This window comes from Aythya fuligula, chromosome 1 (genome assembly GCF_009819795.1).
Source record: "Aythya fuligula isolate bAytFul2 chromosome 1, bAytFul2.pri, whole genome shotgun sequence".
NCBI classification, from domain to species: domain Eukaryota; kingdom Metazoa; phylum Chordata; class Aves; order Anseriformes; family Anatidae; genus Aythya; species Aythya fuligula.
The window spans coordinates 104,200,212-104,224,785 of record NC_045559.1 but is presented as its reverse complement, the minus strand read 5'-3'; the positions used below and the strand labels follow the sequence as shown (position 1 = coordinate 104,224,785).

Here is a 24,574-nt window from a genome sequence, read left to right as displayed (position 1 = left end):
TCTTGCCAGTGTGTCAGCTCCCTTCTCCTTCACTTTCCTACCACATCGGTTTTGTCAAGGCCACTTCATTTTCACTCTGTTTTCTTTATAGACAGTTGACCCCCACCCCCACCCCCACATCCCAGCCCAATTCAGCCCAATTCAGCCCAGGGATGAAGAGACATGTAAAGGGAAATCCAGCCATCCCTCTTCTTCAAGGAAGTGCAATGAAGGCTGGATGAAAAGTATGGTGCTGAGCCATCTTTACACCCAGACCATGACCCATTTCTATTCTCTTGACTGGATTTTTTTTTTTTTTTTCTGATGGAGAAAGAAAGGTTAAGAATAGGCTTGGAGCTCACGTACTGGAAATGCACAATGCTTTCTGGTGCAAAGGCAGTGGAGCATGGACTCTCCTCAATGCACTCATGGTGTTCGTTCCTTCTCTGACAGACATTCTGCTCTCTCAAGCCAATTTGCTTCATGCCTTTCTTTGCTTGGCGGCTCTGCCCAGTGCTTTGTGTCTCCAAATCTCCATGGGAAGTTTGTTTCTCGCTATTTTAAGGAAAGCTCCCTTGCATTCTCTTAAGGTTTCGAGTCATAATGTCTTTTCAGTCCATTTTTCCTGTCACACTTGTGCCCTGTAGCTACACTATGAACCTCTACTGTGATTTATACATGCCCTAATTTATGGTCATTAGTTAGCTATCAGCGTGAGCCACTTTTACTTCAGACCACAGCAACACTTCGATCCTGACCACTTATATAACAGACCTAGGGTCAGGTGACTCTTCTGGGGCAGCTTTTTTTCTGTTCTCCTCTAATTTCTTCCCCCGTTAGTCTTGAAGCACGGTCCCCCCAGCTGGGTACAATACTCCAGCTGGGCTCTTACTGGAGCCAAGCACACTAACTAGAGAGGTGCCAGTGTCTCTCTTGCACATGCACTGCCATGTATCCAGCCTGGTATGTTTGCATTCTCACACAGCAGTATGAGCATAGTCAGCTGTAATCCCCTGATCCTCTGCAGAGGACACATTTTTTCCACTGCACACACATTTTTTCTCTGTTCTCTGTAGGCAGCTGGTTATTCATATGCTAGGGTGGTGTTTTACATTTGTCCTTAATGAATTGCTTTCAGCCAGTGTCAGAGGAACTTTTCAACCTAGCAAGATCCCTCTGAATTATGATCCTGCCCTCCGGAGAGTTTGTTGATACTCCAGAGTTGGGCTACTCTGCAAATAAGTTTATTATCTTTCACCATTCACATTATTTAAGGAAAAGGTGAATTGATAATAAAATCCTGAAAATATGTTTTGACATTTTGTTCAGCATCATACATTCCCAAAGAACTGGTTCCTTGGGACTGCAAAGGAGACGCAACCAGTCTTGTATCAGACATATGACCCATTAGGTGTATGAATGAGTTTGTTCTTCAATGACTAAGAATAATTTATCCATAAGCTTTTTGCCTGCTGTGACACTGTGGCACACAAAAGTGGTTCAGTAATGTGTGCTATCTTCCATAGGATAATGCTGAAGAACTTACAAAATGAATGTGTTGATGTGAGTTTACCATCTTTCTTAATATCACATGATGTCATTATAAAAAATTTTGGACCCCTTATCAGCTACTTTATCTTCAAGCATTTTTGTAGAACAGCTGAATATGTGCCATCCAGGCAGTCTGCATAGTGTAGAAACAATTTATATTTTACTTATCAGACTGAACTGTCCACCACCCAGAAGTCTATTGAATTTCAATCCTATAAGATGCATTTCTAGTAATTAAAGTTGGTTAAGCCTTGCTGGAAAGCAGTACTGGGTGGGAAAGGTATATGTCCATCCTGCAAAATAGTCACATGTAGAAACAAAGAAGTTAAGCTAGTGTTTCTGCATAATTCAGCACTGTGTAGGTATGTTAGTTCTAGCAGTAGTATACAAATTTGAATTTGCCTCCAGTTGTGGTGCTAGTAAGTTCTGTAGTGGCAGGGGCATCCTTCTCCAGTGGCCCTTCTGAATGTCTTAAGTTTGCCTTCTTGGGTCCGTACCCCCAAAAGACAGTCCAAGAGCAAAAGCCTCTTCAGCCTCACTACTCTCTACTTTGCAGTAGTAAGTACCATAACCTGCTGTTATGAATATTTGTTTTCAGGATAGTATATGCTCCTGAGGTAGACCAGTGTATTTTCTACTGTTATTCCAGTTTTTTCCAGCCTTTAAATTTTGTAAAAAGTCATTCGTGTAAGCTGGGTATATTGGTGATACTCTGGTAACTATCTGCAGAGATAAAGCTGAAAGCAATATAAATAATTAATGTTTTTCTCCTGTTGAATGCCTCTTACTTAACATTAGCTGTCATTAAAACCAATAGAAGAGATACAGAACAGAGTGAGTTACATTTACTGAATTTAGCCTTTAGATAACTGTGTCAAATAGGTCTTGTTAATTAGGTGTTGCATTAAGACAATTTTGATTATGGCAGCTGTCACTAAGGGCTGTTGTTAAGGATTGTCTTCCAGCTCCTTTTTCTTTATAGGCAAGCATGTCTCAACATTAAGAATACCACTGTGCTGGCTGTTAGGTGTACAGCCAAGCTTTGTGTGGTTTTGTGGAGATGTGGGTACTTTGGATGCTAAGAACAGAAACTGGAAAAGATAATTTAGACATCAATAATTGGACAAATTTGCTGTCTTTAATTAAACAATCAGATAAAGCTTTATATCTGACTTTATATCACTGCACTATCTGGGGGCCTTCTAAATGGATTGCAGTTATTGTGCTCCAGATATACCCTGATAACTTAGACATCTAGAAGATTACCTTGCAGGGTTCAGTCTCTGACCGGGGTGATGTTTTTTTATAGGAAGAAAGAGAGATAATAGTTTGGGAAGAGAAGGGACAGTGACAGCATGCTGGAAAAGCTTTTCTCACGCTTCAAAGCATCCCCTAGAGACTCTCAGACTCTGATTTAATCATCACAGGAAGATTATTTAATCTATCATTAACCTGGGTTTAAGTTTTTAAAAAACAAGCAATCCATTTATTTTGAAAGGGGAGCTGGGAAAGAAGAAAACAAGCATGTCTGTAAAGAAAGCTATCTTTTCTGGGTGACATCTTTTTGACAAGATAAGCATCAGTCAAATGTATGGGAAACTTAATCCTTGTACTTTCTCTTCCCTCTTAGAAAAAGCAAAAAGCCACTCACTTTCATTGTTGTTCTTGTGAAGATGCAGATTCACCGGTGTGCACAATGACTTTTTAAATGAATGGCAACCTACTCAACTCCTCCGAGTGGGAAATCCTCTGGGAGGATTTGCAGGATACAGATGTCCTTTCCATCCTTCTGCCCCCGCCCGTGAGGGACTGATACCCAACCTCCGTGAGCAGGCCATTAATCTGACATGAAATCTGATTGAATGAAACGGGGTAAATCCCTGTTGGATAACAAAATGCTAGATTAGCAGTTAGCAAACCTTGTGATTAGAGAGATTAACTGCTAAAGACATCATTCTTTCAAATGTAAAGCCTCCATTTTCATTTAGAGTTGGTAGTCCATGAAAAACTACTGTGCTAGCAATTAAGAAACAGTAAACATACTGACCTGCAGAAGGGTGAATGAAACCTAAGGTAACTTTGGCAGCAGTATTTCTTGCTCTTTGCTTGTTAGGCACCCCATTTTTCTTCCTCTGGGCATTTAAAGCTGTGTCCTCTCAAGAGACACTGTTTTCTTTAAAGAGAATGTGACTCAGTGTTGGCTACAAGGAACAGAACTCATTCTTTTTGTCATTAGGTTTGTTTCATTAGGTATGGGACAACAGCTTTAAAGCAAAGACGTGCAAATGGCTCCAAAGATCAAAGGCTTCCCCACAATTTTCTGAGCTGCCTCCTGGAAATCTACCACGGGACATTAAAGGTTACAGTGGTCTCCCCTAGTGGCACTTGCAAACTCTATAATTTAAAAAATAATTATTGAAATATGATATGCACTTCAATAGGCACCATTAAAGTAGTCAGCTAATTTAATTCAATATGGACATTATATTTAGTTTATGCTTTGAGATGGCAAGCAGGAGCTTTACAAAACATCCTATACTTTTTTTTTTTTTTTTTTTCTTCAACAGTGCTGCATCTCTTTCTAAGTGTCAGCAGAGAGTCCAGTGCTCTTCTGCTCTAAGCACATCTGCATAAAACCTGAAAATCTGATAACTATCAAATGAAAGGGGAATACCAGTATTATGTCAAAACCTGAAATGAAAGCTTTTGGGGATACTAGTGTTTATATCAATTCCCTTTCTTCACAGAATAAAGATGATTAAAAATGAAAAGAGGAAATGCAGATCAGGAAAAATAAATAGGAAATGTATTAGGGACACATTTAACAGGTAGCTTTAAATGTGATCTCTCACATTTCTCCCTTTCCAGAGACATGATAGGTAAGTAATTAGAGTTAAGCTAAATCACACTAAGAGGTGTCCTCTTGGGGTAAAAAAATAAAAAAATCAAAATATATATATATATATCTTGGTTTAAGCAACTTCTTTTGAATATTCTGCTGGGATTGAACTGCATCTTTGGGCATCCAAATCCTTTTTAAACAGTGTGGCTTATACTTGATGCAATGAAGGGAGACTCACTAGATTACCTTTCATGCTCAGACCTGCTGAAACTAACACATCTTTTCCCCTATGCAAACAGGAAGACTTAACGTTTCATACAGTGTGACTAAAGCACTCTGGACAACACTCAGAGTAGTTTTTCTAGTTGGTATTTTCAGCAGTCTGGTGCTTTGTGCATGAGTAAAAGCCCATGGGAGGAAGTTTCAACCCCATCTGTGGATAAAAATTTTCCACTGTTGCTGCTTGGGAATGAAGGAGTTTGCTACCAGCTTGCCAGAACAAAGCTTTCAAAGTCTTTGTCACTTCCATTGTCATCCTGTACCAAACAGAAACCCATCTCCCTGCAACATTTTTTTTCTCCCTCCACTTGTGCTAGTTTGCTGCACCCCTTCAGAAGGTTAAAATATCATCCACAGTGTTCTCATCTGGTCCTGCCTCACTGTTTTTTAGATCTGAATATTTCTTTAGCCTTGTAGTTTGCAGGAAGAGATGGTAGGCAGCTCAAAGATAAAAAACATGTCTGCTTTTAGGATATCTTAATAAATCACTTGAAAACACCTGAACACTTCTGTGGCAGTGTTGATTTTTCTCACAATTTTCAGAAAAATATGATGCTTTTGCTGGGGGTACAAGATTTTCAGCAGAAAACCAAGCACCAAAACCACAAAAAAAAGGATGTGGCAACTTGCATGCTGTTGCTTTGTAGAAAACTCAGCGTTGGAAAAAAAAAAAAATAAATCCAGGCCTCTTACAGTGTCTCCTTTAGTATATATTTTGTAAGTAAAGGAGTATGATGTCAGTTGTGGGCAGAACACAAAGGAGGTATAATGAGTCAGCTTATGAGTAACAGGGTTATTTGAATTGTTCATCAGTCTGGATAACAACTCACCAGGCTGGAGCTCACTTGCAAGTAGAGAGCAGACCAGTTAGCCTTGTAAATGTGTGCCATCTTATTCTGCAAAGCTCAGTAACATCCCAGCTTTTAGCACTTTATCCATTCCTGGTAATTCCCCTTATAGTTTTCAAGGTGAGGAGTCCCCCCTGCTGTAAATATTTTTGGGCTATTGATAACAAAATTCTCGTTTGATATTGGGGGTCTTTTCCAACCTTAATGACTCTATGTTTCCTGTAGCAGGATATTATTCAGCTGTAGTGTGTATAAAGGCAGTTTGCTGACTGCATTGCCCCATATTGTCTAAAGTTTCTGGGTGCTGTCCCCTTGCAGGGCCTCTGCCTTGAGCTGTGTTAAGGGCAGGAGAGCTCCAGGCTTCCTGGGAGTCTGGTTCCTGGAAGATATACCCAAGCCCCCCTTTGCTTTTGGAAATCTCGTCTAAAGATGTGTAACGCATAAAGCAACGTGGGTCTTTCTGAAGCAAAAAACTAACTGCTTCCAAGCAGTACCTTATCTGAAATCACTGGGGAGTGGAGAAGTATTTTGGGCTGCTGCACACTTGTATGCATTTCAGGGAGGACGAGCACAGCGTTATCTGGTTCAGGTGTTTCTGTAATTGTGATTCATTAGTATAACACACAGCATTCCGTGTCTAGCACCTGCGTGCTCCTGCTGGGATGGTGTCAGTGCTCTCTGCTGTGATATGAAATGTACGGCTCTACTGGCTAGTTCAAGATATTTTTCTCCTCTGGTAGTCTCTTTTCAGCGTATTTCTTGGCCTCTACAGCTCTGAAGGTGCAGTTGCAAGTAGCCTTTAAATGACCCAGGAGCATAAGCAGCATGCTGAGTTTTATCCATCCTCTCAGAGAGGGATTACCCACATGTTCCCAATGACACATGACTGTTCCTCTCTTACCGAAGAGCCATTTCTTGTCCACTGTGAGGGAAGGGGAAGAATAAGGGCACTCAGCACAGATTGCCACAGGGTGACAACTGTAAAAGGTGCATAAGGACTAGACAATTTTTAAGGTGGCTAGCTGTGTTTAAAAGCCTCCTATGGTGAGGATGGAGGAGTGAGGTGCCTGTCCCTTCTTTTGGCACTCGTAGGGCTGATATGTATTCAGTGTTGCATACTGTGGGTGAGCATCCTCATTTGCCATATGCACAGCTACCTGTGAGAGCTGATGCAGTGCCCAGGGCTCAATGGGCAATTTGTGGAATTTGAGGTCTTTGTATCTGTGGTTTTCATTATTAAGGGTCAGGCTGGAAACCCAGCTTTCCCCCATACCTCAGCTCATCTGAGCTGAAAGCTGCCATGTGTGAGGCTGCCCCATGCCACCAGCTCCAGGTCCGGGCACATCATGAATGCATGGCCCAAACATGGGTCTCATCTCCCAGGCTGTGCAACTGCTGTCAAAATCTAGAAATGCAAGAGTGAGTTTTATGTTTTGCCACTGATAGCTATGTAACGATTGTGCTAATGATAACAAAGCTTGAATTGAAGGAGGTTACAAGAGGCAAATGGGAATCAGAATGCATCAGCAGGAAAAAAATATGCATCTCTATCAATCGATTGAGCTGAAATAAAATTGCAGTTGTTTGACAGCTGTAAGTGATTTATCTTTAAATAGCAGCAGCTCTGATCCCTGAGAAATCGTGACTCCTGCAAGCCTGGCAGAGAGTAATTAAGGGACAAGCTCAGCAGTCAATAAATGCCCCCATGGGATTACAGGTTCACAGCAGACCCACAAGATGTAGTCCTCTGACAAAGGGTTCAAAAGGTAATAAGCTGATCCTCATTTGTTTTGCAGTAGCTTATTAATCATAGTATTGGGCTGGGCCCTGTGCACACAACTTAAACAGTTGCTTACATATTTCCAATATTTTTTCTTTTCCACTGAGCTTGCCTTCCCACTTTCTCAAGAATGTTGATGGATGTTAAATTACCCTTACTAAGACCACAGATTGGTGGTGGGAAAGATCACTTGACATTAAAACTAGGCCATTTCTGGAATGAAACACATTAAAGCTATTCAACAGCATCAGTCAATATTGTATTTCTCTTTTATAAACAATGAGGATGTATACCTGCTGCTGCCAAGACAGAGATCTGATGAGGATATTTGCTTTCCTAATGGATAATCTCTAATCAGGCTTCCCTTGTGCTGCATGCTGCCATGCAGGAAAATAGGCAGGAAAAAATATTTGTTGGGATATGGTGAAAAGGTCACAGTAATCATATTTGCTACCATGTCGATATGTAAGATTGCCCTGTGCTCATCCCCCCCCTCCCTCAGGACAAAATAACTTTCTCAGTCATGGCATGAATTTACAAGCAGCATCTGAAATCAAGGAAAATGTTTCTAGTGACACAGAAACGAAGATGCTTTAAAAAGGTGGGGGGTTTTTTGTTTGTTTGTTTTATACAGAAAGTGAGAAGAGCAGGATGGCTGTGAATGGACTGTTCGTGCCTGTATGTGGAGCTGGGACCTGTCTGTGAGTGGCGTTCCGGCAGCCTAACCAGTGACCTGAAGATGTTTTTGAGGAGGGTGGAAAAGGTCACAGCTCCAAATGAGAAGAGCACTTAGCTGAATCCTTAAATACCACTGGGATTTAAACTGATCCCTAAGCCTCTTCCTCAGCTGCAATTTTAACTAGCTGAAACATCAAATATTCTGTTGAATCAAGGTGAGAGATATGGTGATCTCAATCTCCCATGCATGTGTCCTTCAGGTCCAGAGGTGGAGGCAGGACAAGATCACCCCTGGCCTGAGGCAGGAGCAAACACTGAGAGCAGGTGTCCCTCAAATTCCTTCACTGTCTCATATTAATCCTTTCCGTAGTTTCTTGAAAGAAAGACAATTAGTGAGGGAGTCACAGGCCATGACAGTAGTGACATAAAAATATCAAGAGAGGAAACAGAGCAAGGGGTTGGGTGCGCGTTGTGTAACTGCTTGGAGGTTTGGGGGAACCCACAGCTCATCAGGTAGTTCACACCTCAAGTCCACCCAAGCTTTGGGGAAAATTTATACTGGAGGAGATTTTATAACCCTTCATAAACCTGCATTCCAGGAGATGGAAGGGAAGGGCACAGATACACATATGGATGTGTTGCTTCATGAAATCATGGCAGGCTAGTTAGCTCCTTTGCTGTAACTATAGTTTGTTAAACTGCCATCTGAGATTAACACACAAACTTCCTGATACACTGTGACTCTTTCAAGCTACTAAAAAGGAAAAAAGGAAATTAAATATGCTTTATTTATTGTTTCCCCAGGTATTTCTTCTCAGACAGCAAAGGCAGTATCTTTTTTTTTTTTTTTTTTTTTTTTTTACATATTTTTTAAGGGGTGGGCCACTAATGTGAAAGCTGAAATTGAAAAAGCAACTAAACAAAATACTGTCTCTTAATTTCCAGAAAGTTTTAGTAGATTTTTTAAAAATGGAACTTGGAATTCTTTAACCTCAATATCTTAGGCACAGAAGAATGTCCCTTTAAAAAAAAAAAAAGGGAAGGGGGGGGCTGATCATAAATCTGTTATCACTTTGAACCTATTCATTTAAAAATATCTTAGCTAAAGGCTGTGGATGGCAGAGTGATAGAGTTACTCAGACTGAAAAATAATAACTTGCTTTTCAATCATGTTCTTAGGACATTACTGGTGGTCTGAAGTGCCTGTTTGTAACCTGAAGATGACATAAATAAAAGAAACTACCTTCAGAAGGATGAAGACACCTTATCATAAGATCCTCTATGAGCTCTCAGGGCCAGGGGCTGTTTTTCTTAACTATTGCTTATCAACCCAGCTTGTTACTATAGTAGGCAACAGACCAAGGTTCCCAAAAGCAAGCATTGATTTGAGAGTTTTCTACTGTTGTCACTGAAAAAGAGACTATTCTCCTTGCTTTCCCAGAGGCTGACTGCTGTGAACCCTCAGACAAACTCAGGGAGGACAGATACAGTCCAGAGGAAATGCTGGAAAACAACAGTAATAATTCCTGTCTTCAGCAGAAGGAAAAGAATAATCTAAGGAGTTCGGGGCCAGGCAGCTTAACTCCAGGTGCCTGGCAAACACTGGCATATACTTCATAAATAATTGGTTGGAAATGAGCAGGAGTTAATATGAATGTGTCAATCCTATCTGATGAATTTTCTTTAGCAGCCTAAGGGGCCCTGTGGATGAGGGAAGGGCTTCTCCATCTCAATTTTAATAAGCCTTTGATCCTGTCCTGTGTGACATTTTCATAAACAAGTAGGGCAAAAGGCCAGATGACATATACCAGACATATTCTGTCTGGTAGCCAGGAGTGTAAAACTGTCCTATTAACTGTCAGAGCCTCACTGTCAAAATAGGAGGAGGATCTTCAGGGATCTGTCCAACATCTGGATCTTCTTTAAGGTTGGTCTTTAGTGAGTGTGACAAAGGGGACAAACTGAAACACTGGGGAAACTGTGGTTAAAAAAAAAAAATACACTTATGAATGGGCATGGCCCTAAGCTTGTGCTGAAATCATCACTGCCTGTACCGCAGAGGGCTCACTTGCTTTACCCAGTTCAAGCAAGCCAAACCTCATCACAAGGTGTATGAGCAATGGTGCTACCTTCGAGGTACATGAAACAGTTTTTCTGCCCAGCTTCACATGGATTAGACTTTAGGTGGAAGAGCACATCTAGTTTTGGGCATTCTGTTTTGAGAAGGACATGGACTAATAACAGAGAGCATTGGGCAAAGCAATGGTAATAACGTGAGTTTTAGAAAAACTGACCCCTGTGGAAAGGCTAAGTGAACAGAGGTGTCTCCTAGCCTATAGTAATAATATAAAAATGTATCACTTCTCAAGTAGAGCTTTAGTAAGAAATACCATTCTTTTCCATTCTTTTTCAGGTTGACCTTGCCATGCAAGATCACCAGGGGCTGCACAGGGCAATGGTGTAAGGCAAAGGTGGAAGAGAGATTTCTCCACTCGTCAGTTCCCACATTACTTTCTGCTTTTGCAGAAGAAACAGCCAGGGATACAAGGCAAACATAATCAGTGGTAAGCAGTATGTTCCCTGGGGGAATACAAGAAGGACAATAAAACTTAACATTTTGCTGAAGCACCTGCAAGATGAACATTACCACAATTAGAAGCAAGTTGACATGACTGGGGCTCACCCAGCCCCACATGCTGTGCAGAAAAGCAGTCAGTGGCTCCTGTCCTCTGGTTCCCCTTTTCCAGCCTTTCATTAGGACCAGAGATGGTTGTAGTGTTGGGACCAACCTGGGCAGACCATACCCTTACTCAACCCAGCAAGTAGGATGGCAAGATTCTGCTGCCCATCCACAAGGCGCAAAGGCACCGACCCCCAACATCCACCCTCATCCCTTGCAGGGCATCCATGGGAGTACCTGAATTTCTCAGGTTTTCTTCTGCAGGCAGCCTCAGAGATAAGCAGCTGGCACCAATAAAAGCCCTGGGAGCAAAAGAATTATCAAAAGGAAAACATAATAAATATAAACGTACCTCACCTTACTCTAATGTAAAGGCACCGCTATATGGAGGAGGGATGTGGGAGCCTGATACTCCCACAGTGCTCTTCAGACAGATTTTTTTTTTTTATTTTTTTTATTTTTAAAGACTTAATTTCTTCTTCCCAGTTAAAATATTTTGCTGGTGTCCCAAGCTGCAAAAATGGCTTCAAGTCCTGAGCATTGGCTCTATCTCTGTCAGATGTGTTATATTTCTGGTCAAGGTTTGTTGGAAATTGAATATTCTGGGCTCTAATTTCTAAAGAGATTTTTATTTTGAAGTCAAGAATCAATTTATTGGTATCAGGAGCTGGAAGATACGGCACCATGACAATGTCAGTGTTGCCTTCACCTGTTCACTGATAATTATTTCCGTGATTTTATTTTTGCCTTTTGAACAACTAGCACCTGGAGACACGGCATTACCAAATAATCTCATTTTAAAATAAATGAAAAAGAAAGGAGATAAGGGAAAAACAAGTTTGTCACAGATGAGAACCTGAGGAGTGTTCTTTATAGCATCAGAGAAAAGTAAAAATAACTCACAGTATATACCTTAGTGTTAAAAACATTTTTGTACTCATTGTTTATGAGTTAATTGCATGATTTTTTATTTTGATTGTCTAGACCCCAGTTTCTAAACAAGTGTGCAATCTTTTATTCAAAAGAAATAAAAAGATACCACTCCTAGATTATTGGAAAAAAGATCCCTGTCTCTTGTTTATTTATTTATTTAGAAAGCACATACAGCGATGCATGGGGAGGGGAAGAGAGATGCAAAACAGGTGAGCATACAAATCCATCTCAGAAGAAATAGTGAGACACTTCCCAGGTGATTAGTAGTACATCAGTCTATGTGAGCATTTAAACTGTTGTACCTCTAGATTAAAAAAAGAAACCACAGAGAATTTCTGAAGAACAAGGTAAATGTCTATATTTCAGAAATCCCACCACAATCAACTTGTAGGCAACAAAGTTTTTGTTCTGTTTTTGTTCCTGATTTTTCCTCCGAGGGGCCTCTTGCTCATGCTATGGTTTCTTTCCTCAGTGTCCTCCTCTGGTGACAAGTAAGGATACTTGTGAATGAAGACTTCCCCTTAGTTCTTGACCTTTTCTTTAACTTCTTCTGATGCTTGAGTGAAATGCCAAGCTCCTCCATTATAGCATTGAAAGAAAGACACTGGTGGAACATGAAAATTGCATTAGACACTTTTCACTGAAGACAGAGTTTGACCATACCCTCTGACCAAATTGTGGCTCTTAGAAACAAGGACTTCATCTCTCAAAGACAGGATCAGAAAGCTTCTCTGGTGAGTTCTGCCAGCCTTTAGTAAGTCTCTAATGTATAGTAGGTAAAGTCTATAAGTCAGTTTTCTTGCCTAACTTGACTTTCACTGAAATTAATTTAACTTTGGTTTAACTAAAGCTGATTATGAATGCTTCTGAAATTCTACACAGATGACTGTGATATTTTGGTGGCTTCACATCATAAAACTTACCCTTTTTTTTTTTTTTTTTCAGCAGGTAAATCTCCTCCTGACCTTAAAAGCAGAAATAGTTTCTTTTAAAAATCCTTATCCACCCCTAAATTATGAATACTAAAGAAGACAAACAAATATTTCATTGTGATTTAATTATTTTCTCTTCATGAAATTAATAAGCAATTCCAAATACTTTTTCCTCGTTGGAATGAATCTTTTTCAAATATTGTGTATCAGAGAAAGAAGAGAAATTACCACAAGAATGAGGTAGCTGAATAGTTTAGAAAGCAAACAGAAATCTTTTTTTCTTTCCACTATCACAACATTAACAAAAACATTTTGGATAAATGGAAAAATCTGTTAAAATCTATTGCTAGAATAATTACTTATAACACAAAAAGCACAAAGAATCTTTTAAGTGGAAGTATCTAGCAAGGCAAAAGATTGTTCCATGCAAATATGTATAAATAGATTATTTATACATAAAATGAAGTGATGGTAGCAGTGTGAAACAAAGCTTTAAACACCTTACCTCCACCACGCTAAATAAATCCTCCTACCAGACCCTTTCTAGAACAGTAGGACTGCTCAGTTTTAACACAGCTGGTTAAAACAACAGTTCAACAGTTCTTGTCAACAAATGAGAGCAACAGCACACAGACATGGTTCTTTGCATCAAATACAAATTCCCTTCTACAGTGATACCAATGCAAGGAGAGTTGTGTTCAGTCTTTAACCACTAGTAACTCAATGGTGATCTCTACTATAAAAAAAGAAAAAAAAAAAAAAAAGAAAAAGAAAAAAAGAAAAAAAGGGGGGGCGGGGAGGAGGAGAGAGAGAAAAGAGTAAAAAATAGATATGTTATTGAAGAGGAGAAAATCCAAGCTTTGTACTAGCCAGCTGAATTCTAGTGGAATTCAAATGCAAAAGAGACTATGAGGTATGAGGTAGCCTGGATAAAGGTTAGGTCCCTTGTATAAGGTAGCAAAGGGATTCCTGAGTGGTGAACTCCACACTCTGCACTTCTTCCAGTCCAGTAGAAACCCTCTGGGTGGAGTGTGTAACCTCAATTCTGCACATGAGACCAACACATCTGTGCATCAGTGTGTCTGTGGTTTAAATGTATATGATTGTGCAGGTATCATCATGTCCATTTGTGGGATGAGCTGCATACAGACTAATATCCCATAGAGTGTGACATCAAGAGTTTAATATGCTTTTTCTTTGAGATGCTTAATTTTTGCTCATCTGAAGTTCTTAAGTATATGTGAATCAAACTAGTATAGATTCATGCCAGACCCAAAATGTCGAAGGCATGGGCTGGGTCACTGTGTTGCTTTATATATATGTATATATATATAAATATATTTCAAATTAATATCTGGTAATAGACAGGACTTTGGTGGTGCAATTATCATTTAAATAGCTCCTTTGGCAATGTAATATAGGAATTTCAGTGTTACTGGAGTTAGAGTCAAGTGTCTGCTGCAGCCTCATGCCCTCTGGAAGCAGCAGGTGAGTGAAGCAAGTATCATACTAGTACAGAATTATTTGTATATTGCTTCAGGCTTTCTTTAGAGCATAGCACCACTTATTTCCAAACCAATAAAAGTATACACTCTAACTAGACGATTTAGCATGTATAATTTATCTCTACTGTCTTAGTTTTAACTGAGCTTTCAACGTCTAAATTACCAAGTGATTCCAGAAATCCATGGCCAATAATGAAGAAGGGACCATATTAATAATTTGTAGGATTGATCAGACTGATTTTTATTTTTTTCCTGTTGTTCTTACCAACTTGTATGCTGTGTGTGTGCTTCTGCATTGTGCATGCAGGGATGGTTTCTGCAGAAGAAAGAGTACACTTTGCTGCTTTGTTAATATGCCTATATTGGAATTTTCCAAACGGATTTGTATTATTCAGACTATGAAATGATTACAATGTCTTCTAATTTCAACAAAATAGTCCCATGAAGATCATTTTACCTTTGCACATAGATATTTGAAAAATATAACTGGCATTCTATATATGAAGTTTTTAACTTCTGAGGATATGTATTGTGAGGCGTTCAACTGGTTCCACTTTCAACTCTCCTATGAAATTTTAAAAATCATTTTCCAGATATAAGCCTTTTAATAGAAATATTACCAGAAATAGTTCAATAGTTCAAGTTTATTTTTATGACTAGGTCTGATGTTTAGATTGTGTCTCTAAGAATTGAACTTTTGCCTAAATGTTCATCGGTACCAGCTACACCTAAAACCGTAAAAATATTACTATTCTTGTCTTTCCTGCAAACTGATCATGTTTATTCACCCAACAAGGTATGGAACTAAGTCATTTAAAAATCTGAAAGATTCTGTCTGCTGAGACTCTCTCCTCTCCCGTCCTGACAGTGTAAGTCCCCAGTGGGCTGATCCCACTATCCAAAAGAGAAGTCAAAACACACAAGCTCAACACATGTAAGAATAGGCTCAGTCATCCTACAGAAACAGCAGTTTGGGAGAGGCGAAGGAGGACAGTTTACAGTGACAGCTACCTGAGTCTTACACCTTGTAGATCCTCTTCCTGACTTCATAAAAGCACAAAAGCAGATTTATTTTTACTGTTATATTACACCTAGTTTTGAGGGACTTAAAACACCATTGATTTGAGTTTTGTCAAGCTGAAGCAATGAATTAAAGATAGATTTAAGACCTTGTACTGATCTGTCAAAGATATTCCAAAGGTTATGGTCATAATTACAAGTCTGATCAACTTTATGAGTATTCCTCTATCTGAAATCCTGCCATCTTTGAATAAACATGCTGGAGGTGGCAAAGAGAATTAAAAGCCTGGGATACACAGGGCCATCTAAAAGAGCAATCTTAGACAATACTTTGAACTTTCAGGGGTTTGGTTAATAATTCAGAAAGGCAGTTATAACATGAGCTTTCTTTTGAGCCCTGGAAACATAGCTCAAAATCCTGTTTATCTCCAAGCTTGTTCATACAATCAGGAAACTGAACAGATGTTTGAAAACCAGGATTGCACTGAACTCTTCAAGCAGCAGAGAACTGTGATATAGAAAGGCTACAAACTCAGCCAAAATGCCTTAGGAGTGACTTGAAAATCATGGACAAGAAACACCATTTGTAGGGACTCTCAAGACAGCCCTCAGAACAACACCGTGTCTGCTGTACAATTGCAGTAGCCTTTAAAAAGGGGATGGTGACATTCTAATTCCATTTAAAAGGGTAATATATTGTTCTTTTAATCTCATATTCAGATAGCCAGACCCAAAGGGTTTATTTAAAAAGCCCTTTTTAAAAAAAATTATTTATTTTTTATTTTTATACATGCTGTTAAATCCACTTTAGAGATCTCTGTGAGAATGAGGGTGAAGTAGGAACAGAGCAATACATTTAACAACAGAGTAATATGTTTAACATTAAGCTTTTTGACAGCTTGACTTTCTCATTCTTGCAGTGCCAAAATGCTGCAGTACATGGCCTGTGAGGGTTAAAGGAAATCTTTTAAAAACAGAATGGATTTGGGCCTCGTTGTGATTTGAGACTCTTCCTCTTTGCCCTTTGGTCATTTCATCAGGATGTAAAAGCTTGCTCAAGAAGGTCTCAAATCTTTCCTTCCACTCCCATACAGAAGACTGTATTAAGCATCATGATAATTCTAAATTCATTATTTAAAGAATAACATAAATTAAGCTAGAAATGACTGAAAAAGTTCTATAGTTAGGCTTTATCAGTCTGCTACTGCTTATGTTGTGGGGCTACCACTGGAGACAAAACTTTTCTATTGTTTTTTTAACACCTTGCAAAATCAAACAAACAAACACAAACAAACAAAACAAACTAACCAAACAAACAAAAAACAGGGTGCTGTGCTGGAGATCTGAAAACTATGGATATCAAAGGATGTAGCCTAAATTTTATTTTGGGAGAATACCTGACCAGCTCAGACACAGGAAGAACAGGATTTTTCTCCTGCTGTGCCTTCCTCGGCATGAAACACCCATAGCTGGGATGCTGACATATGTCTTCTGCTGAAAGAAAAATGATTTATTTTTTCCTAGTGCACTGAAGGAAAAATATCGAAAATAGTTTCTCCTAGTGAGTAAACTGCTGTTGCAGCACATTAAGAATCTGTTTGAGTATTCTGTCATTGATGGCTAATTGCATGAGGAGATCACTAAATGAAGGATTTTGAACTGTCAGAGTCCCTTGAACAGTGACTTTCAGAACAATATCACAATAATCCATGGATTATTTTAGCTGTTTCTCAGTTACATAAACTGCACATCAGTTTCCTGTTTACAAGAAAAAAAAAATCAGTAAAGCTGCTTGCTGATATCAGAAACTGTCTTATGCAAACATGGCTGCTCAGTGAAGGCACAGCTGGCCACAGTTGTGTTTGGAGGTGGGGTTACAGCCTGCAAATGGATGGGCCAAGGTTGATGTTTGAAGAGGAGAGAGTATTTATAGACCTAACAACTTCACAAAAAATTATTTTTTGCAAGAACCTAGATAGGGATTTTTTTTCTTCTCCCCCTTCTCCCCCTTTGTTCCAAAAAAGCTAAAGATTTGAAGCTTCAAAGCTTTGATCCAAGAGAGATGGAACAAGGACATGAAACCATGGCAGTACTTTGAGGAAATATCAATCCAGATGTGTAAAGCATTATTGGTGTGCTTGTTCTAGCTCCGCGGTGCAGACACATTACTAATCCACCCTGATCCTAGCTCTCTGAAATGGTGATCATACAGCACACTGCCTTTGTTCCTCTCATTCTTCTCCTGTCTCATCCTTTCTCTCCCCTTCCCCCTCCGCCCCCCCCATCTTTGTCTAATTGGATTGCAGACTGTGTGATGCAACTGGCACTAAATAAAGGTAGGCCTATTGAGCTCAGCCAAATCAACCTGGCAATGGTCTGGGACTTGTTTATTCATGACCTTTGCTTTCAAAGGTTGGTGGCTTCTATGTGTCAAAACGTATGCTTTTTTTTTTTTTTTTTTTTTTTTTAAGACATTATTTTGAATATTCTGGGAACTCGGAGCAAAATGCAACAATAGCAAAATAAAAATTACAATAAACCAATGTAAGGGTATATGTTTACAGCCATTTGTCTCCCCAAATATCTCTGGTTTAAGCTTTCCTGGTACTGCAGTGTCAGAACTGACGGAGTCTGCTGTGGCTCATCCATCGCAGGCAGAGCTGTTAACTCAATACTGTCACACCTGGGAGAGGACCTAGTCTGACCATTGGGTCCTGGGAGCAGTTGCAAGGTTGCGAATAAGGAAGGTGCAACGGTAACAATCTGTGTCTGTAAATGGAGTACTGTTTTGTGGCCAGATTTCAAAGTTTAACAGCTGTAGACGCTGAGTTTTTTAAGGCTTCAGCACTTCTCAAAACCTATTACATCTCTGCCCACAGGTGCCGTACACTTCACAGGAGATGCCATGGACTACGGCTTCATTGAACCTCACTGTTAACCTGAAGGCATCTGACTCTTTCTAGAGCCATGGCAAACCTTGCAAAAGCTGTATTTACAAGTGTAGATTTATTAGTTCCCAGGTGGCATGCCTCCTCTTCACCATCTCAACTGCTGGTGTAACTAAGGAGCTAAGGAGCAGGTCAGGCTTTTTAATAACTTTATGGTAGGTAGATATGAAGCCCTATTTGGGAAAGGAGGAGTTGCTTTGTAGTCCCCACCAGCAAGCTGAAGTCTGTGAGGTTGCCTGTGGGGACACCTAAATGGGGAAAATGATCACTTTTACTAACAATGTGACTATTTCCTTGACAGATGTGAAAATATTTACCCAAAAAGTGACAGAAAGTTTCGGTATTCTGCATTCATCTAAACAGTGATTAGAAAAATAGTGGAAACTGCAACAGAGAGGATTTTTTGTGCAGAACAGTGATGAAGATAAGCCCATTAGTAATTTTCCTTTCTGAGAGTTCAGAGAAACTGGTTTAAATTGGTTTTGAGCTTCTTCAACTGGGAAATTGCAGACAAGAGTGAATTTTTTATTTTTTAAATCAGGGATAAGGAAGATCTAATTCAGGTCTTCAGTTCTAGGAAGGTTCATTTTATGAAGACACGAAGTTTTCAAAGCTCTGTTCAAACAAGTTAAAATTCCAGATTGAGCAAGACAAATTCTTGCAGCATCTGGAGTAGAACATAAATACCCATGTACACAGATGAACAGTGGCAGAGAAGAGGTGGCATAGCCTAGTCATGAGCATCTTCATCAAAAACAAACAAACAAAACAAAACAAAACAAACAAACAAACAAACAAAAAAAAACACAACACAAAACTTGAGCCTACTGCCACTATAAATAATGCTGACTAAAAATTGTAAAATGAATGGAAGAAAAACACAGGTCACACCGCCTTTTCTCAGGTGCAGCCAGGTGCAAGATTCAAGAGGAGAGCAGAGCTTTGCTGGAGCACATTGGTGATTGATCATGAAGGCATCCACTCAAACAAGTTTTCTAGTTGCAGTAGAGCCCAGAAATGGCCCCTCAATAAAACAGATCATTAAATTGCTTGATGAGGAGGAACTGCAGTGTGCAAGAAATCATAAAGTAGGTGTGAGGGGTAGAAAATGAATTCATGAAACTAGAGGTAAGCCAGGATATAATGAAATTCAGATAAAAGGTAATTGAGTTTTGAAAATGTGCTTGTTTGCCATGGTTCATGACATCCTACGAGCTGGCATTTCTATATATTTTGTGTATCTCTCCCAAATTGTTGTCATATGTTTTTCTGTGGCAACAACAGATCCAGTTTCCAGCAGATCTCCTCCTGCTGGGACAGTCCCCAGACAAGTGGAGGACTGAAGGAAATCAAATTGATGTCCTTCCAGGATATAGAAAACATCCAGTACCAGCTTCCTATAAAACATTCCTTTTCTGTTTCAATATGCAAAACAATGCCAAGGCAAGACAGTTGAACATAAATTGATATCATGATTTTTACTGGCAGTTATGTCATAAAGGACTTCACTATGTCACAAAGCCTTACAACAATGAACATCATGAATTGCTCAGGCCAAGTCAACAGTTATGCTATGAAAGGTATATGCTGGGAGTGCCTGAGGGTGCTTTTGCTGAATATGTTCTTAAATGTTAATGGTTACATGGCATAAAATTTAACTGAATGATATGATCTTGTGCTATGATAGTTACTAGGAGGTTTTGTCTAATGTATTTTAAATGGATGAATTAAAATTCATTAAATATTGACACCAGAAAAAATATATGTCAACTAAAAATCTCTGGCTGTTTAAAATAGGGGTTTAGGAAGTTAATGGAGCCCGCAGGTTGTTTTCTGAGGTTTATAGAGAAGTGTCTGTCCCACTTGCTGAATGCTTCAGCACAGACCAAGGAAAACATTTCTCCGTGCTTTCAGTAATGAGACTGTCATGAGTTTACTCAAGTTCTGTTGAAAATGAAAGAGTTAAATAATTTTTCTTACCTGAAAAAGGTGAATTACCGCATGAAATGACAAGATGACAATTGTCATATTTCTTAGAAACTACTACAGTCTGTTGCTCTCAACCTTCTTGTAGGTGTAATTATTTTCTGTGATATGCATTTAAACTGCCCAAATTTCCAGGACTTTGACAATTTGCATTAGATAAGCTTATCTCCTGCTGAAGTGAAAGGCACTTTGAAGACATTAACTGCATGTTGGTGAGTACAACCTTTGTCATTATGTGCACTGTTTAGGTTTAATGTTTTCATTGGACACACCTTTTTTCTTTCCTGACTATACAGTGTGAATTGAGGGCTGAGTTCGAATCCCTCGCTCCTCTCGGATTAACTTGCCACAGTCTAACTCCGTAGATAAGGTGGTGCCAGAGGTGGAGTTGGACGGATGGGTTTGCTTACACTGTAGTCCATAAAAGAAACAAAAGGCCTTGCATGCAAGAAAAAAAAATGGAGAAAATGAATAAATGAAAGAAGTAAAATTAAAAATAGACATGAAAATGAGATTCAAAACTGTTTAAATCAAAAGAGATTATATTTATGGAAACAGAAAAGTCATAGATTGTACACAACTCATGCTGTGGATTAGCTTAGTGATAACATACAATGTATAGAATTTTCTATCTAAGCTTCTTATATCACCAGAATAAAAATAAAACAAAGTGAGAGAAATCAAAAAGTAACACTAAAATTCACAGTATTCTCCTCCTGTTCCCCAGAATAAATCTGTGAAAGTCATATATGATGTTATGTTAACTCATTCAAAGATTTTAGTTATTGTCATCAGTGACACATTGCTGTGAAACAGTAGTAGAGTTCCACAATGTATAGAAGCTGTACATGTACACATGTATCCATGAACATTTAGTTATTCACCCAACAAGTTGCTAAGTAAATTAACAGTCCAGCATGATGTAAAGCTTTAGGTCTATTTTAATTATGACTTCAAGTATACCTTTTCCAGGAGCCTTTTCCAGATTCCTCAAGATTTTCTAAAATATTCTGCACCATATTAGTACTTAGATATTTTTACTGCAATAGTTCTCCAAAATTTATTTCAATAATTAAAAAACTCCCTAATCTTGAATCAAACCAAGATCTCAATATATTCTTTACACATTTTGTGGTAAAACTAGCATTATTGTGCTAATCAGAAAGCTACAATATGGGCAAAAAGTATCCATCATTTCTGTCTGATTTACTTCAAAACTTGATTACTAAGGTCTGAAGAATTGCCCCACACGAGCTCCATCTGTTGTTCATTACATGGTGACATTGCCTTTAGTGAGGGCTTGCTCAGGTGCACACAGAGAAGTCTACACAGTCTGGAGCTGCCTTCTTCTGCAGCATACTATGAAGACCAAGTCAACTGACACTGGAATTAGGTCCCATGGATTGGACCCTCAGTAACACTAAGTGTCAGCTAGGAAATGAAGATGCCTGGTAGGATTCAGCTCACTTCTTTCCAGCTGTCTGAACAGCAGGCATGTAGATTTAGCTTCATGTGACCCCGCAGCAGCAGCAAGGAGATAGAGGCATGGCTGCACAGAGCTTCATTCCATCCAGAACCTGATGTCTGCAAATGAGGCACTGTCCTCTCAAGGTCCTTAGCCCTGGCTGCTTGCTGTGACTCAGCTGTCAACCCCTCTTGTGGCCCAGCATCAAAACAATGTAAACCACATCTCTGAGACTGATTTCAAAATGTTCTCCGTCCCCTCCCACTCATCCCTGCTGCCTTTGTTAAAGTTACTTTTCTTGACAATCGTTTCTGGATTTTATATTATTATCCTTGTAGGACTACACCTTGGATGGACAGGATGAACAGCCCACTGAAAAGGTCATGCCTTTCCCATCTAAATGGAAACTGAGCTTAAACAACTCATTTAGAAGTAGAAGCCTGATATTTGGAAACTTGAAGTTAGGGGATATGAACCCACCTCTTGGTGATGGGCACAGGGGCCACCAAGCCTGCAGTGCAATGTGACCCTCATCCCTATGATATGTCCTGTAGAAGTGAGCAGGATTTGAACAGCTTTATCAGCTAAGCTGAACAGGACTAAAATAGGGGTTAGGACGCTGCTAGCAACAGACCAGGACCAGGGAAGGCAGCCAGAGGGAAAGGATTAGCAGAATAGACTGTGAGTGACTGCCCATGTCTTGTTTCTTTTACAATGTTTGGAGGCTCAGAAAATGGGTGTTTGCATATTATTTTAATGATTGATTCTGTTTCTCAAAGTGCTATGATATTCAAAGCACAATTTATATACAACAATTTCTTTGTTTTCCCTCTGACCTTTCAAATTGCTTGTTACACTTCAGTGTAGCTATATCCACATTTTATTTGGCTCCATAATCTTACCTTATTGTGGCGTCAATCACCTTTCAGCAGGTTTTCCTGCTTTGAAGTGTATGCACAGAGTGTGTAAACCTCTGGCTGTGAAAGAAATGCTTTCTAGAGCAAGAAAAAAATTACACTGGGGATTTGGAAGTGCATTCCTGTTGTTACTCAAAGGGCTGATGCTAATGCCAATAAATAAATAAATAAATAAATAAATAAACCCACTTGCATTTTATTCCTTTCCAAAATAATTTATACTTGAAATCTTAAAGATCATGCAGAAACTGTTTGATAAATTAATTGCTCTTGTTCTACATTGCCATACTAAGCAGCACTAATTGGACTGTGGATGAGGTACTTCCCTATTCTTAATAATAAATTAGTTGTCTTTAGTGCTAGAAACACATGGTGAGAGTCCAGCAATACAAAATCTGCACTCCAGCAAAGAGACTCATAACGCAGTCACCTCCATATCTACAAACCCCAGCCTCACAGACACATAAGCAAACTGGAAATGGACAACTTACCTGCTCAATATCACTGTTTTTCCTTGATTTATATATAAATTCACCAATGGCTACGAACACTGAAAGAACAAGCCCTGCGGCGAGCACTATGAAGATGCCCCCAATATTCTCCACCCCGAGAGCACTGGCTTCTTTGCTGTCCTCCTCGGGGCAGCCATTGCCTCGCCACCACTTTTCCTTCATCATGTGGAGCTTCCCCTCCTCCTGGAGCTGGAGGATGGCAATGGTGATCTTGTCCCTGTAAGGAGACCCTGCAAGGTAAGAGCAAGACCCGTCAGTGCTGGTTGCAGCAAAGGGAGGAAGGCAGGGAGGAAGCATGTTGCTGTTATCTATTTGCAGCAAAACAGCTTCCTTATCACAAGACTGATTATTCCAGCTAGAAGGCCTTGGTTTCTCTTCAGCTGGAAGGGGAAAGAGAACTATGTGTTGGTATCTGCCCCGGGGACTGGAAAACAGAAGGCTCCTTTGGTGTGGTTGTTTGTTTGGGAATTCATGATAATTTCTAGGGTCTCCTGCTGAGGTTTATTCAAGCCTTGGCAGTGGGTTTTCTTGCTAAATAATCCCTCTATATCATGTTTGAATATTGCTTTGAGCATCCTTTGAGACTTTCCACTTTGCATCTCTTCTATTTACTTCAACATCTGTTTATTTTTCCTACTGCATGTAAAATGAGTAGCTGTCTAAGAAAACCCACAGTCAGTCAAATATATTCTCTTCTCATTTATACCTGCATATGCCCACAACTCCACTTCAACTTATAAGAACACAAACTGGCTGGGTCTTTTATTTCCGTGACTTGCAACAATATTGGCATTGCAAGCTGAAAATAGCAACTATTTAATGCTTTTTATTTTCAGGCCAACAGCTTGCTAAATGATGCATCTTCAGGCTCAACAGCATTAATGTCTCTGTACAGTATCTGGCAAATGGCAGGGTCACATTGGGCAGTTCAATCTGTTTAGGTTTGCTTCTCATGCACTGTTCCGGCTGTCCAGCTTCCAAAATCTCTGTTGCCTGTGATTCATTTCAGCCAGAAGCTCTTTCAGATGCACAAGTCTGTAGCCCCAAAGGGGGGAAAAAGGGAGAGATCTTCCCCTCAACCTGATTTTGCAGCAGACCATAGTTAAGGGGAAATTGCTACCAATTAACTTTTTCCATGCTGCCAGTCGCTGAAGTTATCAACAATGATAGCAGCAATCCTTTATTAATTATAATAGATAAGCAAAAGTTGGTTTTGGCATTGTGAGGAAGACTTTTGTTTATGTATATGATGATAGCAAGCAGGAGAGGGTTACAAGAAAGGCAGTTGGTTCTAAAGATATATTATCTATCTATCTATCTATCTATCTATCTATCTATCTATCTATCTATCTATATCTTGGGTACATATATATATGCATTCAACCCCTGCCATGCTGTATTCACTGAAATTGCAATGTTTTAGTGTCTGGGCTGAAATACAGTCAATGTGGCCAATCTCTCATCCATGTACCTAACTGCAATTCATTCTTTCCTCTCCTTTAGCACATTAATAAAACTACTCCTTGTAGCTGGAATTTCACAAGGAGTCAAATTTAGGTGCAAATTGAAGCAGCTGCAATTCTTGATCTGATCAACAAACTTTAAGGCAGAAGGTGCACCAGGATTTCAGTGGTAGCAGGGTGCAAGTAGATGTGGACATTTGTGGAAAGTGTGGAAAATCTCATGAGGCACCACTTTTGTGTCTTCATGCATCTAAAC

At 39.5% G+C, this 24,574-nt stretch overlaps 1 protein-coding gene across 2 annotated transcripts in view; it reads right to left on the bottom strand.

Annotated features, from left to right (window-relative positions):
* Nucleotides 1-11,735: 11,735 nt before the first annotated feature.
* Nucleotides 11,736-24,574, bottom strand: part of GRIK1 (glutamate ionotropic receptor kainate type subunit 1) — a 163,585-nt gene continuing 150,746 nt past the window's right edge. The window contains exons 15-17 of one of the 2 annotated variants that reach the window (XM_032208042.1): nucleotides 22,835-23,085; nucleotides 20,234-20,399; nucleotides 12,122-12,174 (exon numbers count right to left, since the gene is read on the bottom strand). In XM_032208042.1, the coding sequence (XP_032063933.1) occupies nucleotides 20,250-20,399; nucleotides 22,835-23,085 (401 nt within the window). In that variant the 3' untranslated portion in view covers nucleotides 12,122-12,174; nucleotides 20,234-20,249. Of the gene's footprint in view, nucleotides 12,175-20,233; nucleotides 20,400-22,834; nucleotides 23,086-24,574 lie in introns of both variants that reach the window. The other variant, XM_032208041.1, reaches the window with a different exon arrangement.